Here is a 22,781-nt window from a genome sequence, read left to right on the forward strand (position 1 = left end):
AGGCCTTGGTTTCACAGGCTAGTACACTGTGCAGAGGGCACTTCTCCCGTCCCATTGTGTGCCACTGCCATAAGATTACAGCAGGTAGAGGGAGTTGGACGTGCCGAGGGAGCAGGGGGTGGGTGAGACGTGCTCCTGTTGTAAAGCCAGAGAACATATAAAAGTTAATTTTAGAAGTGAAGAGGCTGTAAATAACAAATCTAAGAATATTATCACAGTCACAGTGCCTGGATCTATGAGTAAGTGTCCCTGGTTCATCATGATGGATTTTTACACAATATATTGTTCTTTATGTTAGTAATACATTTAGGTTGATGTGTTTGGTGCATATTTGAAATATAAAATAATTCTGCTTTTCTTTATCTTATGACCCTAAAATGAACAAGTAATTAAACATTCATTAAAAAAATTAATAACTATTCTTGAATATTTGTCTACTTTATTTTGCCATGATTTTTGACTTCTAAAATGCACATTATATGCACTTTCATGTGCATAGATCAAAATGCTTAGTATCAATAATAAAATCAGAGCAAATCAAGTATTCCACTAATCTTTGATAGTTAAACTAAGAGGCACAACTCTCACTTATACCAGGAATTATGCTGGGTATTATCTTTCGATAACTCAAATGTATTATTACCCAGAGGAGTTCCGAGGTGCATCTAAATCACAAGATACAACATGCAGAACTTTAGCATTTTTCAGCAAAGAAAACTTTACTTATATGTGGTTGTTTTTTTCACTTCCCATATGTTTCATGGGACTTGAATCCGAATTTGATAAAAAATAAAATTCTGTAAAGTACAATAATATATCATGTAGCCCTAAACTATGGTCAGGGCAAATAGGTTGGGCTCAAAATTGAGCCATTTTTAGGGTCTCCATGCACTTAGGCAAGTAACAAGCATATGACCTTTCTTCTTTGAAGAAATTTATCCCATCTATGTTTCATATATAGAGGTGATAGAACCTTGGTATTGCTATTTATGTTTGGTGTGGTATGAATGATTCCCATCTGGGGCATGTGCTTTGGGAATGTAGGAAACTTGGCAAACACTGACGTGAAGTTCTTTGTCTTCTGCAACCTGTATTTCAGATCTAACTTGACACTGAACCACAGCTTTGTCTGCTGAGCCTGCTGAGAATTCAATGGGAATTGTATCAGGCTTGTAAAAGGATATTGTCACACTAGATTAGATCTTTTTCACATTCTGTAATGAACCATATACGGTAATTAGACTGGAACATGGAACCTACTTAGAGGGAACCTGTCACCAGGAGAGCCATTTTAGCACTCCCCCAGTCCCCACAGAGCATAGTACATACACTGCCAAAGTGTTTTTGTATAAAAAATTGGTTTTACAGAAAAAAAGATAAGTTATATTGTACCTTTCATTAGCATCTGCTGTGTGACTAGGCAGTTGCCTATTGGGAGGGACTGGAAAGTCCCCCCCCCCACCCTTGGGAAACTGCTACTCCATGTGACCTTTTCACTTATATGAAAACACCCATCACTGGGCTTAGCAACGCCCCCTGCTCCTCTACAGCCAATCCCGAGTGTTGGGAGTTATTCATATATTTGAAAAGGTCACATGTTTCCCAAGGGTGGGGGGGAACTGCTCCTTTCCAGCCCCTCCCAATTGCCAACTGCCTAGTCACACAGCAGATGCTAATGAAAGGTACAATAAAACATATCTTTTTTTTTCTGTAAAACCTATTTTTTAGGCAAAAACACTTTGGCAGTGTATGTACTATGCTCTGTGGGGACTGGGGGAGTGCTAAAAATGGGTCTCCTGGTGACAGGTTCCCTTTAAATGAAATGGTTTTGCTAAATTTAAAAAGATATAGGGACCATGGCTTGACATATTAGGTCATCCCCCGGAAGACCCTGCTTCCAGTCAGGCAGTGACTTACACATATACTTTCTAGGGATACCTAGGACATAGGCACACCCCCACCCTTCGCCATAGGGATATATGGCGCACTGCACCGTATGCCAAGAAAAGAACGGCTTTGTAAATGAGGTCTTAGGCTAGTTTCCTGCAGATATATTTTGTCAATATTTTGGCAAAAATACTGCTGTGTGAATTCATCTTAGGCCTATTTCACAATTGTGTTGCAGAACATGTCAGATTCTGATCAGGGTTTGGTCAGTGAAAAACTGACATTTTACATCAGATTTCAATCAGTTTTCAGTCAGAGTTTGTTCAGTGTCTCAGTTTTTCACATGCATTTTTCAGTGTTTCCAATGCATTTTTGATGCGTTTTTCATGCGCAGATAACGGGCGTGAACAAGACTCAGGACTGAGCTCTATCTTTTCTATGGCAATTGATCAGTGAAAAACGCATTGCACTTGCATTGGACTTGCATGTGTCTCAGAGTGTAATGCATTTTTGATGCATCTCCATAGACTTGTATGGTGCGTTTTTCCCCATGCTGAGGTTTAAACATGCGTTAAAAAAAACCACGCATGTGTGCATGAAAAAAATCCAAGTCTGAAAAAACCCAATGATTTCAATGCAAGTTCTGCACGTCAAAAGCACGCACAGAAAGCGTGCATGAAAAACGCAAGTTTGAAAGCAATTCAATGAATAGCCCACGGACAAATGTATTTCAAAGGGCTCTCACAAGGACAGGGTGTTCACATCCCCGAGCATGAGCCGATTAGCCTGGCCGCAAAACTCAGCCCAGGTCCTATTCCTGCCTGGGTCTGCAGTTTGGATAAAATAAAGGAAATAATAAATAAATCTTTATTCATATAGTGCCATCATATTCCGCAGCGCTTTACAGATCATGAGGTACATAAATCAAAATATCACATAGTAATAATAGTCATATGATTGCATACGAATGAGAAAGGCGACTTGTACAGTGGTATAACCATTCTTTAAGAGATAAAATAATTAAACAAATAATGCTGAATGAACCAGTCACCAGCGACTATGGATATTTACAGAAACCAGGGTGCATTAGTCTTCAGAAAAACCTGTTTAATCCCTTCTTGACATTTGACATAGTAGTACGTCATGGTCATCAAGGACTTCCCGCAATGTGACTTACTACTACGTCCAGCTTCTGGCACCACCTCCTGAATGTATGTGCCAGAAGCTGCGGGTGTCAGCTGTATATTACAGCTGACACTCACCTGTAACACCCGCAATTGGGTGGGTTTTTTGGTTACATAAATAATTAAAGGAAAAGTCCCTTAACCCCTTAACGCTCTGCGCCGTAGCTCTACGGCGCAGAGGTATGAGGGATTTATGAAGAGGGCTCACGGGCTGAGTCCTCTTCATACAAAGGTGGGGGTTTTTGCATAATGCATAAAACCCCCACCGCTAATAACCGAGGTCGGTGCTAACCCCCCCGTTGCCGCCGGCAAAGTCGCCGGCGGCATTTAAAAGACGCCATCTTTTTTTCGATCGCCACGCCCCCAAACGTCATCGGGGGGCGGCGATCGGTTGCCATGGTAGCCTCGGGTCTTCTTTTGACACGAGGCTATCTGGCAGCTGCAGATTCGTTACAATGAGCCAGTGGCTCATTGTAATGAATGTGCTGCAAAAATGCCATATATTGCAATACAGAAGTATTGCAGTATATGGTAGCAGCGATCTGACCATCTAGGGTTAATGTACCCTAGATGGACTAAAAGATAGTGAAAAAAATTTTTTTAAAAAAAGTTTAAAAAATAAAAAAAATTAATAAAATATTAAAAGTTCAAATCACCCCCCTTTCCCTAGAACGGATATAAAACATAATAAACAGTAAAAATCACAAACATATTAGGTATCGCCGCGTCCCAAAATGCCCGATCTATCAAAATATAAAAACGGTTACAGACGGCGGTGATCTCCGAGGCGGGAAATGGCGCCCAAATGTCCGAAATGCGACTTTTACACCTTTTTACATAACATAAAAAATGAAATAAAAAATGATCAAAATGTCGCACAGACCTCAAAATGGTAGCAATGAAACGTCGCCTCACACATCTCACACATCTCCGTGCGCCAAAGTATGAAAAAGGTATTAGCGTCAGAAGATGGCAAAAAATTTTTTTTCGTTTTTGTACACATTCTTTTAATTTTTGAAAATGTATTAAAACACAATAAAACCTATATAAATTTGGTATCACCGCGATCGCACCGAACCAAAGAATAAAGTAGGCATGTTATTTGAAGCGAAGAGTGAAAGTCGTAAAAACTGAGCCCACAAGAACGTGACGCACGTGCGGTTTTTTTTCAATTTTTCCAAATTTGGAATTTTTTTTCAGCTTCGCAGTACACGGCATGTTAAAATAAATAACATTATGGGAAAGTAAAATTTGTTACACACAAAATAAGCCCTCACACAGGTCTGTACACGTAAAAATGAAAAAGTTATTTATTTTTGAAGTTGGAGAGCGAGAAATGAGCCGAAAAACCCTCCGTCCTTAAGGGGTTAAACACCAACATTTCCTATACACATCTAATAAAGTGAAACCCCCCCACATATTTGGTATCGCAGCATCCATAACTATCTGTACATTAGATTAAAAACATAGAACACTGTAAAAACGAAACCGGAAAAATTGGTAAAAATGTAAATTTTTCATAAAATCCCTTCACAAAGATGATCCAAAAAGTAAATAAAAAAGTTATGTGCGCCAAAATGGTACCACTGAAACCAAATGTGAAAAATCGCATCCAAAGTTGTAAACCTCATTCCATCCTACAAAAATGAGATGACACATAAAAAACCATGTCAACATAAAGCAGACATTCAGTACATTGTAGTTAACAAGTTTTTTTGCATTTACGAGTACCATATAGACTTGAGTATAAGCCGAGTTTTTCAGCACAATTTTTGTGCTGAAAATTCCCCACTCGGCTTATACTCAGGTATATAAAAAAACAAAACTGAGTGCTCATCATTCTGACGCACCGGGCGGCTTCTCTTCTATCTTCATGTGCGCGGTGCCGGCTCCAGGTCCGCGTTCAGCGCCTCATCTTTCTTCCACTGCTGACATCACAGCTGTGCGCCGGCCAGGCCGTGCACACAGGGCTGTTGCGGATCTGGAGCCACCGCACGTGAAATAAGAAGAGGCTTTAAAGAGGTCTCTGAGTTGGAGGTGAATATCAGAAGATCATCAGAAAATGCTGCAGATTTGTGATGGTGCCCTCCTATGTCAATACCTTTCACCTCTCTCTTCGCCTGGATCCACCTCAGCAGCATCTCCATTGTCAAGATGAATACATAGAGGGACAGTGGGCATCACCGTCGGGTACCATTAGTGATAAGAAATGGCTCTGACAGGGTGCCGTTGACCCTAACTCTCGTTGTAGGTGTAGTGCAGTGGTGGCGAACCTATGGCACGGGTGCCAGAGGTGGCACTCGGAGCCCTTTCTGTGGGCACCCAGTCCTTCACCACAACACAGAGTTTGCCAGCTAGGACTCAAGGCTTTCTCCTGTGATCCAATACAGCCCAGGACGCACCATGCTCAGCACTATTTTAAAGCAACGTCCTTGGCTGCCAGTACTACAGGAGGCACGGGAAGGGCTGGATAGAGATGGATTTTCATTTGAGCTCCTGCTCTGGGTCTCCTGATTCTTCCTCTTCAGGTGACCCTGCAGGGAAGCTACAATCCAAAATTCTCCATCTTTCTATTGTATTGGTGAACTCAGGCCACCAATACGATTTAAACCTGTGATGCAGCAGGAATCAATAAGTTACTGCTTAAATTGTCATGTTGGCACTTTGCTACAACCAAGTAGATTTTGGTTGTAGCTTGGGCACTCTGTCTCCAAAAGTGCTATAGAGGATCTGGAGACTCGCAGCCTTGAGTGAAAAGGTTAGAAATATGTTGAACACATGGGCAGCCAAACAGGTTCTCTCAGCCAGGAGTAAGTTCTATGTGCATGAAGATCACAGTGGCAAGCTGATCTCCTACTGGGTTAAAAAATAAAAAATGTACATTGCAGAAATAGAAACTACACCAGGGAGGAAAACACAAGAGACAAAAAGAATAGCATGCGTCTTCCAAGAGATTTACCAGAATTTATAGAAGTTATCTGATAAAATGCCGTTACCATGGGAAGAGAACATACACAAATTTATAGCTAACCTAGACTTACCCAGCCGCTCTGAGGAAGCCCTAGAGCAGTGGTGGCGAACCTATGGCACTGGTGCCAGAGATGGCACTCGGAGGACTCTCTGTGGGCACAAGGGCTGTCTCCCAGGCACAGAGTTTGCCAGACATGGCATCTTCCTACAGGCAGTCCAAGTAGTGCCCTGCTATTTTAAAGTGACCTATCCTGTGCTGCTTGGTCCTGTTCGAAGAGTTAGAAGGTGTGGACGGGTGGATTGGAGTTCCAAAATTCTGGTAGAAATAAATTTGTTTCTGCCTAAATTGCTGTGTTGGCACTTTGGGAAAAGCTAGTGTTTTTTGGGTCTCATTTTGGGCACTCGATCTCTAAAAGGTTCGCCATCACTGGTGTAGTGTATAGAGAGGACTCCTTGTATAAAGTTGGGTGGGAATCGGAGCGTTTCTAAAACCTGTTTCATGAACTTCCAGCTGATCCTATCGAATGCTTTTTCAGCATCTGTCCCCAACTGTTAGTTTGATGTCTCTTGGTTATTCCACTAACCTAATGGCCCTACTTGTGTTTTCATAGCCCTGTCGCCCCTGCACAATTCCAGTCTGTTCTGATGATATTAATTTTGACAACAACTTACATATTTTACCCGCCATAGCCTTAGCCCACCACTTCACGTCCGTGGATAGCTTCCACACAAGGCTGGGTCCATCCCCTCCTTGTGAATAATCGAGATGTGTGCCTCTAGCCTTGGTTTTCTTATGTGCTTTCTCCAAAGCAGAGATTTGTGAGGAGAGAATCAAGCAATCGTGATTGCTGCTTTTTAACAAATGCACCAAATTTATATGATTTCTCCTCTCAGGGCACTTTTGTGCACTTCCCACACTAATGTAGGGAGCAAGTCGGTTGTCTCATGTCTCTGAAAATCCCGGTAGATGGCGCTCCTAATCTGAACAAAATGTTTAGGGTCCAGGAATACAGTCTGATTAAATGACCATCTTCATTCCCCAGCAGGGATGGATGGAATATCTATACTGGGGCATGGTCTGACAGGATAATACTACCTAGCTCTGCTGTCCAAAGGTGTGATGTATGTCCCTGTGAAATGAATAAATAGTCTAATTGGTGTGGGGAATTGCTCTGGTAGTTGACAGGTAGCAGTGCAGGAAGCAGTGACACACGCAGGTTTAAAAGTCCAACTTAAGTGTTTATTCACACTTGCAAAACAGAACACAAATTCAGCCTTGGCTTAGGCACATGCAAAAACATTATAAAAGTAATTCCTGCCCGGCTAGGCGCTGTCTAATACAATTGTCGGACCCTAGCTATCCGGGTACCAGGCTGCCTGGCACACGCTCTTGGCCAGCAGCAAGACAGGAGACCCTCAGTTACCTTTGCTGTGAGAATGCAATCTCGCTTTCAGCTCTCCAGGTAGGGCCTCCCCTACTGCTTCTGGCCTGCAGATTAAATCAGGCCCTAACGAAGTCTGTGACCTGCACCTGTGGGCTATACAAAAGCCCAGGACCGAAGCCCGGGTGGAGTAGGAGTCCCGCTACCAGCCTACCCCTACTCCATAATAAGCAGGCCCAGTACGGACATTACAAATGTGTCTGTGTTAGCTAGGCCAACACAGACAAAACAGACTATTCCTGCTTATCATGTCTGCATTAACCCTTGGGTTACTGCAGACAAACCCAGGGCTTTTACCACATGTATTTCATCTGCCTGTAGGACAGATAGCGGTTTTCCCACACAATACCTCTTACTTTCTCACATACCCTCCCCCTCAGTTCAGACCCACCGGGGCGAACTCCTGACATTAAGCAATGCGTTCGGGACAAGGCATCTGCATTGCCCTGTAGCTTCCCGGCTCTGTGCTCCACCGTAAAGCTGAAATTTTGGAGGGACAAGAACCACCTAGTGACCCTGGCATTCTTCTCCTTAGTTCTACTCATCCACGTGAGAGGAGAGTGGTCAGTTATTAAACGGAACCGTCGTCCCAGCAAGTAGTACCGTAGGGACTCTAATGCCCACTTTATCGCCAGACATTCCTTCTCTACGATACTGTAATTTTTCTCTGCTGGCGTGAGCTTCCTGCTCAGGTAGGTAATGGGGTGTTCTTCTCCATTCACCTCCTGAGACAGGACAGCTCCCAGTCCTACATCTGACGCATCCGTCTGCACAATAAACTCTTTCTTGAAGTTTGGCGTAATGAGGATGGGAGATACACACAACGCAGACTTCAATGCCTGAAAAGCACCTTCTGCTTGTTCATTCCATCGCACCATGACAGGCCTTTTACCCTTCAGCAGGTCTGTCAGGGGAGCGGACATGGTGGCAAAGTTTGGTATAAACCGTCTGTAGTACCCTACAATGCCCAGGAATGCCCTGACTTGCTTTGTGCTCACTGGTTGAGGCCAACCCTGTATAGCGTCAATCTTGTTGACCTGAGGTTTAATTATACCACGTCCGATCACATACCCCAAATAGTGTGTCTCCTCCATTCCTAGCGCACACTTCTTGGGGTTTGCGGTCAGGCCCGCTGCCCTTAGAGAGTTCACTACGGCCTGTACCTTGGCCAAGTGACTCACCCAGTCTTGGCTGTAGATGATAATGTCATCTAGATAGGCGGAGGCGTATCTCCTATGTGGCTTTAACACTATGTCCATTAACCGTTGAAAGGTAGCGGGGGCCCCATGAAGCCCAAACGGTAATACAATATAGTGAAAAAGGCCCTCAGGGGTAACAAAGGCCGTCTTTTCCTTAGCCCTATCTGTCAGGGGTACCTGCCAATATCCTTTAGTTAAATCCAATGTGGTGAAGTACCGAGCTCCCCCTAGTCTCTCAATAAGCTCGTCCACCCGGGGCATGGGATAGGCATCAAACTTAGACACCTCATTCAATTTTCTAAAATCGTTGCAAAATCGCAACGTCCCATCCGGTTTGGGAATTAGAACAATTGGACTGGCCCACTCACTTTTGGACTCCTCAATTACCCCTAGCTTCAGCATCTTCTGAACCTCCTCTGATATGGCCTGTCTACGAGCTTCAGGGACTCGGTACGGCCTTAATCTTACCTTTACCCCTGGCTCAGTGACAATGTCATGTTTCATTACAGATGTGTAGCCTGGCAACTCTGAGAACACATCTGTATTTCTTGCAACAAACTCTCGAGCCTCTCGCTGTTGCTCTTTGGTAAGGGTATCGGCTATTCGTAGTTCTGCCTCCGGCACAGGCTTATCTGCGGCTGGTGAGGGTATCGCAGGAGGTGGACTCGCCAGAACCATCTCTGTGTGCAGACTCTCTCTGTCTTTCCAGGCCTTCAACAGATTTACATGATAAGTCTGCTCGGGTTTTCTCCGTCCGGGCTGACGTATCCTGTAGTTCACCTCTCCTATTTTCTCTATAACCTCATACGGTCCTTGCCATTTAGCGAGAAACTTACTTTCTACAGTGGGGACTAGCACCAACACACGATCACCGGGACTAAAGCTCCTTACTTTTGCTGACCTGTTATAAACCCGGCTTTGAGTCCTTTGTGCCTCCTCCATATGCTCTTTGACAACGGGCATGACGGCTGCCACCCTGTCCTGCATATCTGCGATATGGTCTATTACACTTTTGTGGGGGGTGGGCTCTTGTTCCCATGTCTCCTTGGCTATGTCCAGGAGACCCCTGGGATGTCTGCCATACATTAACTCAAACGGTGAGAACCCAGTAGAGGCTTGTGGGACCTCTCGGATGGCGAACATTAAATATGGCAACAGTACATCCCAGTCCTTCCCATCCTTGTTTACCACCTTTTTTAGCATACTCTTTAAAGTTTTGTTGAACCGTTCTACCAATCCATCCGTCTGAGGATGGTACACAGAGGTGCGTAACTGTTTAATATTAAAGAGCCGACATAGCTCCTTGGTGACTTTTGACATAAAAGGAGTCCCCTGATCTGTGAGGATCTCCTTGGGAAGTCCCACCCGGCAGAACATGGCAAACAACTCTTTAGCAATTAGTTTCGCAGAGGTGTGCCGCAGTGGGATGGCCTCAGGATATCGGGTAGCATAGTCCATGACTACCAGGATATGCTGATGCCCCCGAGCAGATTTAACTAAAGGACCGACCAAATCCATGGCGACCCTTTCAAAGGGTACCTCAATAATGGGCAGAGGTACCAACGGACTTCGAAAGTGTACCATGGGAGCATGCAATTGACAATCAGGGCAAGTTTCACAATACCTTTTTACCCTATCATACACTCCTGGCCAGTAAAAACGCTGCAAGATGCGTTCCAGAGTTTTTGTGGTACCTAGGTGCCCTCCCATCACATGCTTATGTGCAAGGTCTAACACCATCTGACGATATGGCTGAGGTACCATTAACTGCTCCCGGGTTTCACCGTGGACCTTATCAATGCGGTACAATAACTCCTGATTTACCACCACACGAGGGAACAATTTATCAGCACCTGGGTGCTGAGGTACACCATTAATTTCTACCACATTTTCTCTGGCGCGGACCAGAGTGGGGTCCTGGAGTTGGGCAGTACCAAAGTTGTCACGGGATACCTCCAAATCAGACAACTGCGGTCCTGTCACTACCTCCTCAGTTTCGCCTGCCATAACATCTAGGGGAAACATTACACTTGTATCTTCTGTGGCGGTCACCCCTACGGCAGGAACTCCAGAGTCTGGGTCATCAGGCTCGGCTTCAGAGATCTGACCAGACAACACAGGAGAACAACCCCCCAACTCTTGGTTTCCCCGCCATAGAGTCCAGAACATGGGGAAGTCCCGTCCCAATATAAGGTCATGGGGCAAGTTCTTGACAACTGCGGCCTCATGTAGGGTCTCTCCACAAGAGGTCTGGAAGTTAATAACTGTGGTGGGGTAGTCCTTTACGTCCCCATGGATACACAGGACTCCAATTGTGCGCCCTGTGAGTCCAGCAGGGCCAACGCTGGATGCCCTGCCACTGTCACCCGGCACAGGTGGCGCTCATCAGCAGAGTCGGGGCTAGTAGCTGTGTAGACAGGGGCAGCATAGAGAGAAACCCTTCTGGCGGAACTGCAGTCCATGGGCTCTGAGGAATTGGGGCAATGGGCTGCAATATGACCTGGCTCATGGCAGGTCCAACAGGTGGGAGCCTCCCCCCTCCTCCTCCCCTGGGGTACTTCCCGGACATTGGGCGTTGCCCTGCGCCAAGTATTTGTGGGTGACACGACCTTCCGTGCCTTAGGGCCCGCCTGGGTATAAGGGGCTTTCTTTGTTAGGGCCTGGGTGGCACAAAACCTCTCCACCAACCCCACCAGTGCCTCGGCATCAGACGGGTCCCCGTGTCCCACCCATTGTTGGATCTCACCCGGCAAGGCCCTCAGGAAACGGTCCAAAACAACCTTCTCGACCATCTGGGCTGGGGTTGATGTCTCCGGCTGAAGCCACTTGCGGACCAAGTGAACAAGTTGGTGCATCTGCCCCCTCGGTGGTAGCGCCTCCTGGTATCTCCAGCTATTCACTCTTTGAGCGCGTAGATGCTGATCCACTCCTAGTCGGGCCAAGATCTCTGCCTTTACCTTGGTGTAGTCCTGGGCATCCTCCGCTCTCAGGTCGTAGTATGCCTGCTGGGGATCAGCGACAAGGAAGGGGGCCAACACCTCTGCCCAGTGTTGCTGTGGCAACCTCTCTCGGGTGGCCACCCTCTCAAAGCCTGTCAGATAGGCCTCCACATCATCCTCGGCGGTCATCTTGGTCATAGCTTTGCGGACCTCTTTCCTGGCGTCCTTCACCGTCATTGCTGGGACAGTCCTTTGCTGAGCAGCGGTCAGGGCTGTTATCTGCTGGAGCAGCAATCTGTTTGTCTCTTGCTGCTGCACGTTGGACTGGACAAGCTGCTTGATTAACTCCTCCATGGCCGTGGCATGCAGCTTCAGTGCTGTCCAGGACATGCACTAGTGTATACTTCACTGCACTATGCCCGCATCCTCCACCATATGTGGGGAATTGCTCTGGTAGTTGACAGGTAGCAGTGCAGGAAGCAGTGACACACGCAGGTTTAAAAGTCCAACTTAAGTGTTTATTCACACTTGCAAAACAGAACACAAATTCAGCCTTGGCTTAGGCACATGCAAAAACATTATAAAAGTAATTCCTGCCCGGCTAGGCGCTGTCTAATACAATTGTCGGACCCTAGCTATCCGGGTACCAGGCTGCCTGGCACACGCTCTTGGCCAGCAGCAAGACAGGAGACCCTCAGTTACCTTTGCTGTGAGAATGCAATCTCGCTTTCAGCTCTCCAGGTAGGGCCTCCCCTACTGCTTCTGGCCTGCAGATTAAATCAGGCCCTAACGAAGCCTGTGACCTGCACCTGTGGGCTATACAAAAGCCCAGGACCGAAGCCCGGGTGGAGTAGGAGTCCCGCTACCAGCCTACCCCTACTCCATAATAAGCAGGCCCAGTACGGACATTACAAATGTGTCTGTGTTAGCTAGGCCAACACAGACAAAACAGACTATTCCTGCTTATCATGTCTGCATTAACCCTTGGGTTACTGCAGACAAACCCAGGGCTTTTACCACATGTATTTCATCTGCCTGTAGGACAGATAGCGGTTTTCCCACACAATACCTCTTACTTTCTCACATTGGCTATATGACTGTTGTGTCTTTGATAAGAATGTATAGAGTACCCACCAAATGTCCACTAGTTGTAGTCTGGATAGCGCCGAAGGGTCCTCAGTCGTTTGTATGCCATGTGATGGGAGCCTGAGGAATCCAGCACTGGATTTAGACACATATTCAAATTGCCTCCTACTATGCTCATACCTTCCCTAAATAGATCAAATTTGTTGAGAGCACCATTGAGCCACCGGTCCGGATCCACATTGGGCATATACAAACCCTTATGAGCATAATTTAGCTGATAACCCTTTCTCACGCACCACAACAAGCTTTGTGCAGCGCTGCATAATCTGTAGGCGCTATATAAATTAATAATAATTCTTCAAAATCTTGTGTAGTTATCCCTGCTCATGCAATCACCACTGGATTTATACATCATTGATACATATATTATTTCAGAGATGATTATATTTAAGCGTAACTGTTTTCTGAATTATTTTTACCAAATGGTTATATGTGATGCCCCTATTGTGGACTAGGGGCTGCAGAGGATATTGATTTGTGATAAAAGAAACTGTTGGACATTCAATTCATACAAATTAGTGTTACAATGACACGTCACAATAGGTTAAGAACATATTTCATTTTATTTTGTATCCATATTTTTCAGTGACAAGCTGTAGGTCTCGGATATAAAGGAATTTGGCAGTTACTTTTGGAATAATAGGAAAGACCCCTCCAGGTTAGATGGATCGGTGAAGTGTCTGGTCAAGTTCCCATTTCTTGAATGTTCTTGGAGATCCTGATGCTTGTTGATGCTGCTTAGTAATGGCTGTTCTTCAGTTACATAATTCTTAGGCCTTGAATATAAGACTCCAAGGTCTTCAATTTTGAGAATAGATAATAAGACAATTAGTTTATTGCATAGCTTATTGTTAAATATTAAAGTATCAGCTCTCTACAATACACGACTTGAAGTAAATTGAAATACTTATACAATAACTAAAGTTTTTTCCCTGCTTTACAGCATTGGTGGTGGTGGGCGGGGATAAAAGAAAATGCTGTGCTAACCTCTCCAGAGGGCTTCCATTCCCCAATTCCCCAGCGTTCCAATCCTGTTGATAACAACGTCACATTCATTTTGTATGTGACTTCTAGGCCAAAACAGGCCGTCGTGAACGGATGGTTGCCATGCAAGAAGACAATGGTGCCCTCTGGAGGGAGAAGTGTAACATGTTCTTCTATTTCCCCCTAAATACCGCAACATATTTTCTGAAAAAGCCTTTCCTCTATGTCCTTAAAGTTATCAAACAAGTGACAAAATTGTGTAAGAATACAGCCTACTGACAAGAAGAACAGTACTATGGTATACAAGTAAATCAGAGGTAGTTAAACGACTACCGCAAAAATGCTAAAACTCACCTTGAAGTCCCAAATAGTCATAGCACCATCGATGCCTGTAGTACAAAACTTACGGCAGTCAGATTTATCACCATCATAAATGGACACCTGGCTGTGAGACAAAAATAACAAAAATTTTAATTGAAACTAAAAGGATTGGAGCTATTTTTTTCAAGAATGACTAGTACAGGTGATAACCTAATAGGTTCTTCCCTTCGACCTGTCTGAATCGCAGGTCACCTGACCTACAAGCCATTACATATTACTGAATGTTACTGGTTGGAGAGCCGTGTGGATGTCTTTGGCAAACAGCAACTATCAGCTATTCAACTAATTTTCACTGTCACATTTCCAATTGAAAGCCTGCAGCGTTACCACTTATTAGAATACACAATTTGTAAAACGAAGGCCTCATGCACATGACCGTTAGTGCCGTATGCCATTGTTTGCCGTTTATAGGACATCAGAGGATGAGTGCTGCTCACCCTAACGATGTTCATTTAAACTACCCAGCAGTCCGGCATGGTCACAATGCGGTGAGACATGGTGCATGCACTGTGTCTCACTGCACCGTCAAGGTGCAGAATAGAGTCCAATATGGTCATGTGCATGAGGCCCAACCCCGGTTCAGTTGATTACCTTAGATTGACTGACTTTGAAATGATTGCATTTCACATAGAAATGACACCGCATAGTAAACCCTATACCTTGAAGTACCCTTGTACCTACGTTATGCTATTCTGGTGAAGAGTCTCCAGGGTGGTATTGCGGTCTTCTGTGGTTGCTCTCTTATCCATGTTTCTAAAGCGTTCCATAGCAGAAATATTGCGCTGAGTACTTTGCTTTGGAATATCCAGTTTCGAAACGAATGTCAAAGAGCCTTGGTCATCATATGTAAAAAGCATTGGACAGCAGTCATGTCCCTGCAGGATAGAAAATCTGGGTTAATCTCTTGTAAAAGCCAAATAAATACATTGTTCCTTATAAAGAAGGGCTGGACCACTGCACAATAAAGTCAATAATGTGCATTAGGGCCAATCCCGCTTCAGTTGATTACCTTAGATTTACTCACTTTGAAATGACCCCTTTTCACATAAAAATGACACAGCCCTTCCTTCTCAGATTGTAATTTTTTTTTGAGCAGGGTCTTCAGTCCTATTATTTCCTCTGGAAATATTTTTACTCCGTAAGGTCTTATTTTATTGGTATATGTACCCCATGATCTGTACAACACTGCAGATTATAATGGCGCTATATAAAGATTAACTTATTGTTATCAGCCTGAATAGTAAGGTTTGGACCATAGAAAGCTGCAGACAGACAGTTTTGGTTATGGGCCTAGAAAAAAAAAAAGCTCCATTTCTCAACTTTACTTCCTTCTCACACTCTATGTTTCTTTCTCCAAGGAATAACATAAAAATCTTTCCTGTGACAGCACACAGTAGATATATTTCTATCCATCTAATATGAGACACACAAGGTACTTACAGCTGCTATCACGCTGTTCTCTGACACAAACGTCACACTCAGCAGAGGCAAGAACTCAGTCTTCAGTAGGGAAAGGCTGGAAACAGAGGACCAGATAGTTATCATATTATACAGTATTATGGTTTATCATCTTTATTTTCTATGAGGAGAAAATTGTATTTCATGCATAATCACAAACGTACTACCTGTAGCACTATACACAAACTCTGGCTGGGACACAAGTTTACAGAAGGTCACTTACCTCATGTTTTTTGATGCATCAACTACAGACACGATGCTGTCATGACTGACCCAAGCCAATCGATTTCCACTGGCAGAAAAACTGACGCTGTGAACCCAGCCGCCATTGGAAGCTCCACCAAACTCCGACATTAGCTGACCAAAAGGCATTTTTGACCCCCATGGTGTACTAGAAGGCTTCTCATCAACCTCCTTAATGTATGCAGAAAACACTCTGTAAAACAATACACAATGTGCATCCACGATGAAGACAAAGCATAAAGAAAAGGAAACAACGCTGATGAAAACTGGACACATTTAGGGGCATTTACTATGCACTCCCTGGTGGAGAAGGCATGTAAAATTCCCCCTCCCTGACGGTTTTTAAGCTTAGACCGCAACTAGAGAACTCAGTTGTGTGAAAAACATGTCCGACCAGGCGGAGATTGCTTCTGGATGGGGGAATATTTAGGGGTTTGCCCATGAAAGAAAGTTTTCAAATTTTAATCCCCCAGTGAGGTTTACACATTTTACTTAACAATTTTATTGCTGTTTTAGCTCCTATCACTTAGTAATGGTCAGCGTAAAATTGGTGGGGACTCTGTAAGCAGACACTTCATGATCCCTCTAGTTCTCTGTGTGGTGACAATGTGGTTAGATTATCAGGGTAAGGGTTTATTTTAATTTTTTTATTTATTATTTATTTATTTAGTTTCTGACACATATAAAAAGAGATCAGAGATGATGACATTCTCAGCTCTGCTAACTCTACGCCCCATTAGCCTCCTGCGATCCACCTACTAATACATCTTGCACACACTCGTCTGTGAAGCTGGACCTCTGGGTTCTCCACGCCCCAGTAGCCTCTTTAGTAAATTTGCATATAAGGGCCATTAAAAAGTCTGAGGGTGCGGTCACACGTCGCGTTTACTGCATGCATTTAAAACCGCATTGCTACAGCTGAAGGGAGATTTGCCCAATTAAACAGCTGTTAACACTTGCATTTACAAAACGCACGCGGTAACCGTGATGTTAACACATGCGTTATCAATGCGTTTTGTAAACGCAAGCGTTAAGAGCTGTTTATATAGGCAAATCTCCCTTCAGCTGTAGCAATGCGGTTTTAAATGCATGCAGTAAACGCGACGTGTAACCGCACCCTAAAAGATTTGGAGGACTTAAGGGTTAGCCCTAAAAAGGGTTATCCTGCTACAGATTAGAGGAGTATGCCATTGGTTCTACCTTATTGTGTTATTTTGTTATCCTGAGTATATTTAAGAATCCTGTCTTTGTTTGAATACCCCTTTAAATCTGGTGTTTAAAACTACCCCATCCTGTGAAGTTGGACCATTGCTCTCTGGTAATGTTACACAATGCACAAGCACATTTCAAATTTGACCTACTAAATGACTACTTCTATGTGAATACTATACCTGGTCTTGAAGTCACAGGATCCAGCCGCTAGAAGCACATTATTGGGGTGCCAGTCAAGGCTCAGCACTGTGGAACGGATTGGTTTCTTGATGTGTTTACTCACCCACCTAGAGGTAAATAAATCACACTTCTGAAAACTATCAATAGTATTTTGCTCTAAAATTAATAGTATTTACTAACTGTAGCGAAACCATACATGTAAAGTTTATTTATATACTTTGGACACTTGAGAGTTTTTTTATTTTATAAAATCTAAGGCCTATTTACTAAAATGCTAATTTATTATTTTACTAGAATTCTTTTCCGTATATTTTTTTTAAAAAATTCACAGAGCTTGTCTGACAACTCAGTGTCCAGCTCTTCCTTTGAATCCAAGTTGATGATCTTTGTATTCCAGAACAGTTGAACACTGGTTGCTCCAAGCCCTTATGTAGAGTCTGTAGCAGTCAATTTTTTTCTTAATAAATGAATAGATCAACTGAATGTAAGAAACTATGTAAAATATCTCAAAGGGCAAGGCCACCATCCCTCTTGTCAGGTTATAGCTTTTGAAATATGAAAATAAATGGATTGTAAACTCTTGCAATCAGAGTTCTGTAGGTTATTTCCATATCATTTCAGTAATATACACACTTAAAAACAAGTTTACTTGGCAAGTACCATAAATTATTAACATTAGTGTGTGCATGAGTTAGATTACATCAGGCAGAAACCTAACTGCTGAGGGAGCAGGACGAGGCAGTCTAACAGCTGCAACACAGAGAGGCTATGGTAACAACCCCAGGAGCCCCTCAGGCTAATTTACCATCATTTTAAAAGATCATTTTAGAAGGAAGGACAGCATGGATAACAAATATAAAAAGATTACCACAGTCCCAGTGCCTGGTTCTATGAATAAGTGTCCCTGGTTTATCATGCTTGCTGTTGATGATAATTTCCTTGTAAGAGGTTTGCCCATGAAAGCACATTCTCAAATTTCAATCCCCTAGTGATAATAAAGGTCATGTTTAACCCCTTACTTTACAATTTTTCTCAGTTTTATTGCCGGTTTAACTCATATGACTACCTAGGATGGTCAGTGTAAAATTCCAGAGTGTGTGCAAGGACTCTAAGCAGACCATTTATGATTCCTCTAGTGCTGTGAGATACAGTGTGCCGAAGATGTGGTTAGATTATCAGGGAACCCTTTATATACCCTTTCATTTAGCTTCTGGACATTCTAGTATCTGACACATAGAAAAAGAGATGAGACAGATTGGAGATGATGAGATCCATAGTACATGCTCTGCTACATCTCTGCTGCTGTACCTTTACTCTCCTCACACGCCAGCGTGTGAGCTGGTCTTGGAGTGAAAGGGTGGGGGGCCCTGCAGAGAAGAGCTCAGTGCAGCGTCGGATAGAAGAACAATACATCTCTCTGACCCCAAAGTAAGATGGTTAATGGTCGGAACCAGGGTCAACCGAAATTGTGTATTCCAGGACTGGTAGAGACAGGTTGGAGTTATATCTGTTAAATGTTGTATTTTTGTTAATAACAGCACATTCTCTAATTCCCTATTTTGTTATCCAGAGTACATTTATGAATCTGGTCTTTGTGGGAATATCCTTTTAAGGGTCCAGAAATATGTTGTTTCTCAAGGGATAAAATGTTGTACTAACCAGTCATTTTCTGACTCAAAGTAACACACGGATATCAGTCTTGCTCCACTTCCGACAGCAAACTTGTTTTCCAATGGAGACCATTTGACAAAAGTGGCTGCCCGGTTAATACGTAGGATAACAAGTGTAGGCTTCCACACTCCATCCTTCTGGCTCCACACATATGCATTACGATCAGCTCCGCAGGTCACTATACGATCACTTTTAGGAGCCCAATCAATGCCTTGAGAAATCAAATTAAAAGCAGATTATTAAGTGAAAATGTATATACATTTCTGTGAATTTTGCTTTCAGAAACAGGGCATTTGTATGTTAAACGATTGGTGGGTTTAGTGACATTATTGTAATATTTAAGGCCAGGGGGCAGGTTTCATCTTCACCTGCTTTTGTACAATAAATAGATTTTCTATACCTAGAAACCACTTTGACTTGTGGGATCTGACACCAAGCCACAATTAATTTTGCCAACATATTAACTATTGGTTGTTAGCCAAGGAATCTTAAAATAATAATGGCACATGTAAACTACCTTACTGTTAGACATGGAAGCCTCTAAAACAAGTTGTTTTTTTTTTTAAAAGGTGACCTACTATACTTTTAAAGTTTTGCAGATAATCATTAGTCATTTTACCTGTAATGTGTCCGTTGTGCTCCTTTAATTCATGGACTTTCACCCATTGGTTCCCATTTTGTTTGTAGATATGTACCTCATGGTTATTAGGACTTAATGCAATTTCTGTAACAATCAGTACACAGCAGCCCATGAGCATTCAAACATGGAGGATATTACACATTATAAAAAACAGTTGACACATCAAAATAATATAGGAGCAGATGTTAATGCTTTTATGGCTAGACATGTGCAGACCGGAGTAGGCTAGAAGATGGTTACTGTCCTCATTTAGCATTTTCTAATTGCTATCAGGTCCCTAATTGATAGGGATCTGACCACTGACACTGCCAACAATCCTAAGAACAGATGACCATGGTCAGTCTTTAATCGCGTACCTGCAATGGCCCGATATCAGTGCAGACACCGCCATTGTATTCTTTGGCTCGGTATGATCATAGGGATATCAAATTTGTATAGGTTTTATTATGATTTAATAGATATTAAAAATTAAAACCTTTTCTGCAAAAAAAAATAAAAAATACTTCATTTCACCATATTCTGTCAAACCTATTGATCACTTCTTATTTGTATGTTGTAATGTGGCAAAAAAGTGGCGGTTCAGATATGTAGCCACTATTTTCCACCACAGGGTTCAACATAGTGAATAATTGTTTTATAGGTTGTTAGATCAGGACTTTTAGGATGCAGTGATACCCATTTTTTTGTATAAATTTTAGGAAAAGTGTGGCGATCCAAACTTGTAGGTTTTTTTTTTTTTCAGGCATTACTTTAGAGGTTCTAATCATCCCCTGCCATATAGTTCAATACTGCAGTATAAGGCAATTTTGTAAAGATGGTTACAGATCTCTACAAAATGACAGGCCCTGGAGTCATGGGGCACAACGATCAGATGGCGATCTGAAGATGGCGGCTCCTATGCACCACCAGGATTTAAATGCTTCTGGCAGCTTTGTCGCCGGCATTGAACGGGTTGGTGCTCTGCAAAATGGAAGAAAGCATCCAGACTGTGAGCCCTCTCCATACTCCCCTTCTTCTACCTGGAACAGCAGCGCTGAACTGTAATCTTCTTGCAACATACATTACCATGTCCTATAAATGCTTGTTACCTACTTGCATGTTTCCAACTAATTTATTATGCACAATATTAAAATACTCAACAAAGCCCCCAAACATGCTATGAGACATTTTGCTTTTTCATGCAGAATACTTCATAAAATCAGATACAATCTCATGCAATATAAATCCACGGTGATGGTTCCAGACATCAAGCATGGAAAGAAAGCAAGAGGATGCAGCTTACGAGTACGATCTTTATTCCAAGCATGGCAGCTGATGGGTTCAAGCAGGAACTGGTGCAGAGACATTCTGGTTTATTTCTTCCTATGGGGAAACCTACAAAACTAAAGACATAAAAATAGATGTTTTATCAGGCACACCCCATGTATATGTGAAATTACTGGTACGTATAAATAGGATTTCTATGAAGTTATTGCTATGCGGCTGTGCAGTATGTTGCTTTCTATTAGAATGATAAGAATATTTGCAAAGCTGTTTTGGATCTGTTGGGCCCAGTAGCCCCTGTAGTTACCCCACCCCCTATGATCAAGGTCAATAAGCTGGCATCATCATTGCATTACAGGCTGCTGTGTAGAGGTGATGCACTATCTGTCCTAATCACTGTGCCTGGCTCAGAATTGTGCAGATACAGGGCAAGAACACTCCCTTCTGCTCCTGGGCAAAACTAAAAGTGGGCCACCAAAATAAAACTATTTTATGAACAGTCACAGTCAGTAAGAGGCTCCTTTAGTCCTGCACAATGATAACACTTTGTAGTTTTAAAAACCGTAGTAGGTAAGTATCTGTAATATGGGGCTGTATGAGAACTTTATAGGAGATAGACAGATGAGAGGTGGATTGATGATAGAAGATAAATATGAAAAATAATATAAATTTATAGATAGATGATAGTTTTATAGATGCATAAACCTAAAGTAGATTATATATAGATAGCGAGATAGAAGATGGATAGATAATAGATAGGAGATAGATACATAATAAATAGACAAATTATAGGAGATAGATATATAGACAGGAGATAGATGATAAGCATCAACCAAGGGGTATTTAAAGAACAATACATCCTCTGCCCACAAAAGTGCATTTGTAAGGGGGCCCTTAGGACAGGGGGCCCTGGATAAATGCCCAGTTTTCCACCCTCTAACTCTGACACTCTTCACACCCCTCCACATCCACTTGGCATGGGGCTGGTGTTAACGGGAAAAAAACCCCCTGTAAATCCTGGCGGTTTGCATTTACTTCAGACAATAACCACAGCGTTGGGACACTCCCTGCTGATAAGACCATGGGTTATGACCAGTTGTCAAATTTGTTCATAAATGTAGAAGCAGATGTAAGAAGCCCGGCACATTATATGCTGCTCATAGTAGAGAGATTACTTAATTTAATGAGACTGGAATACCCTTTTTATAAGTTATCCAAAGGATAGGGGATACCTTGCTATGGGGTACCAACGGCAGAAATGAGGGGTCCCTTGAACCCAAAATGAATGGAGCATTGCTGGCCCGTTCAGTGTGTGTGGCAGGGATTGTTCCCTTGGGCTGTGGTCACACAGGGCAGACAGTCAGCTCTCCCACTAGTACAGACACAGGAGGAATGTGCAGATCCCCTCAGGCCGTGCGGTTTATGTATTGCGCTGCTTTTACCTTTACATTGAAGAATATATCAGACCCCTGTGACATAGAGGATGGGGAATGGAGGAGGAAACCTCTGATACATCATGGTGAGGGGCTGGAGGACTACAAGGCTCAGAACTCCCGCCCTCTCTATACTGTATGTACATTGCGTTATCACCAGGCCCACGCCTCCACTCCTTCACACACACCTGCGGTACCGCCACAGTAAGATTCTATGCCCCAGCATCTGCCTTGATTATAATATGACAGGTCCATTTTGAAAGAACCCGGAAATGGGCTCCGCCGCGGCCCTTCCTCCTCCTCAGTTATTAGCACAGGCTTTGTATCATTGTAGCGACCACTCCCCCGCAGCCTCCGCCGTGTCCCCCCGGGTGCCGGTGCCCGCTCTGCCACTTACCAGGGCGAATAGGATTCGCGGACTCTGGTCAGTCAACGCGAACCAAGCAATGGAATGGAGACTGTCGAGAATGAGAGAGAAGCACTGCGCATGCGTCACGCCGGGCGGGGCAGTGTGCCCAGAAGGGCGACCTTCTGCGCATGCTCGGCAGT

General features: G+C 43.4%; 1 protein-coding gene across 1 annotated transcript; it reads right to left on the bottom strand.

Annotated features, from left to right (window-relative positions):
• Positions 1 to 13,311: 13,311 nt before the first annotated feature.
• Positions 13,312 to 22,781, bottom strand: ARPC1A (actin related protein 2/3 complex subunit 1A). The gene is made up of 10 exons (XM_072120829.1): positions 22,630 to 22,781; positions 20,819 to 20,918; positions 19,516 to 19,620; positions 18,885 to 19,107; positions 17,225 to 17,332; positions 15,814 to 16,026; positions 15,573 to 15,648; positions 14,814 to 15,007; positions 14,106 to 14,196; positions 13,312 to 13,565 (listed from the first exon to the last, which is right to left on the bottom strand). The coding sequence occupies exons 2-10, from the start codon at positions 20,880 to 20,882 to the stop codon at positions 13,527 to 13,529; spliced, it is 1,113 nt and encodes a 370-aa protein (XP_071976930.1). The 5' UTR covers positions 20,883 to 20,918; positions 22,630 to 22,781; the 3' UTR covers positions 13,312 to 13,526.

This window comes from Engystomops pustulosus, chromosome 8 (assembly GCF_040894005.1).
Source record: "Engystomops pustulosus chromosome 8, aEngPut4.maternal, whole genome shotgun sequence".
In the NCBI taxonomy this organism is placed as follows: Eukaryota; Metazoa; Chordata; class Amphibia; order Anura; family Leptodactylidae; genus Engystomops; species Engystomops pustulosus.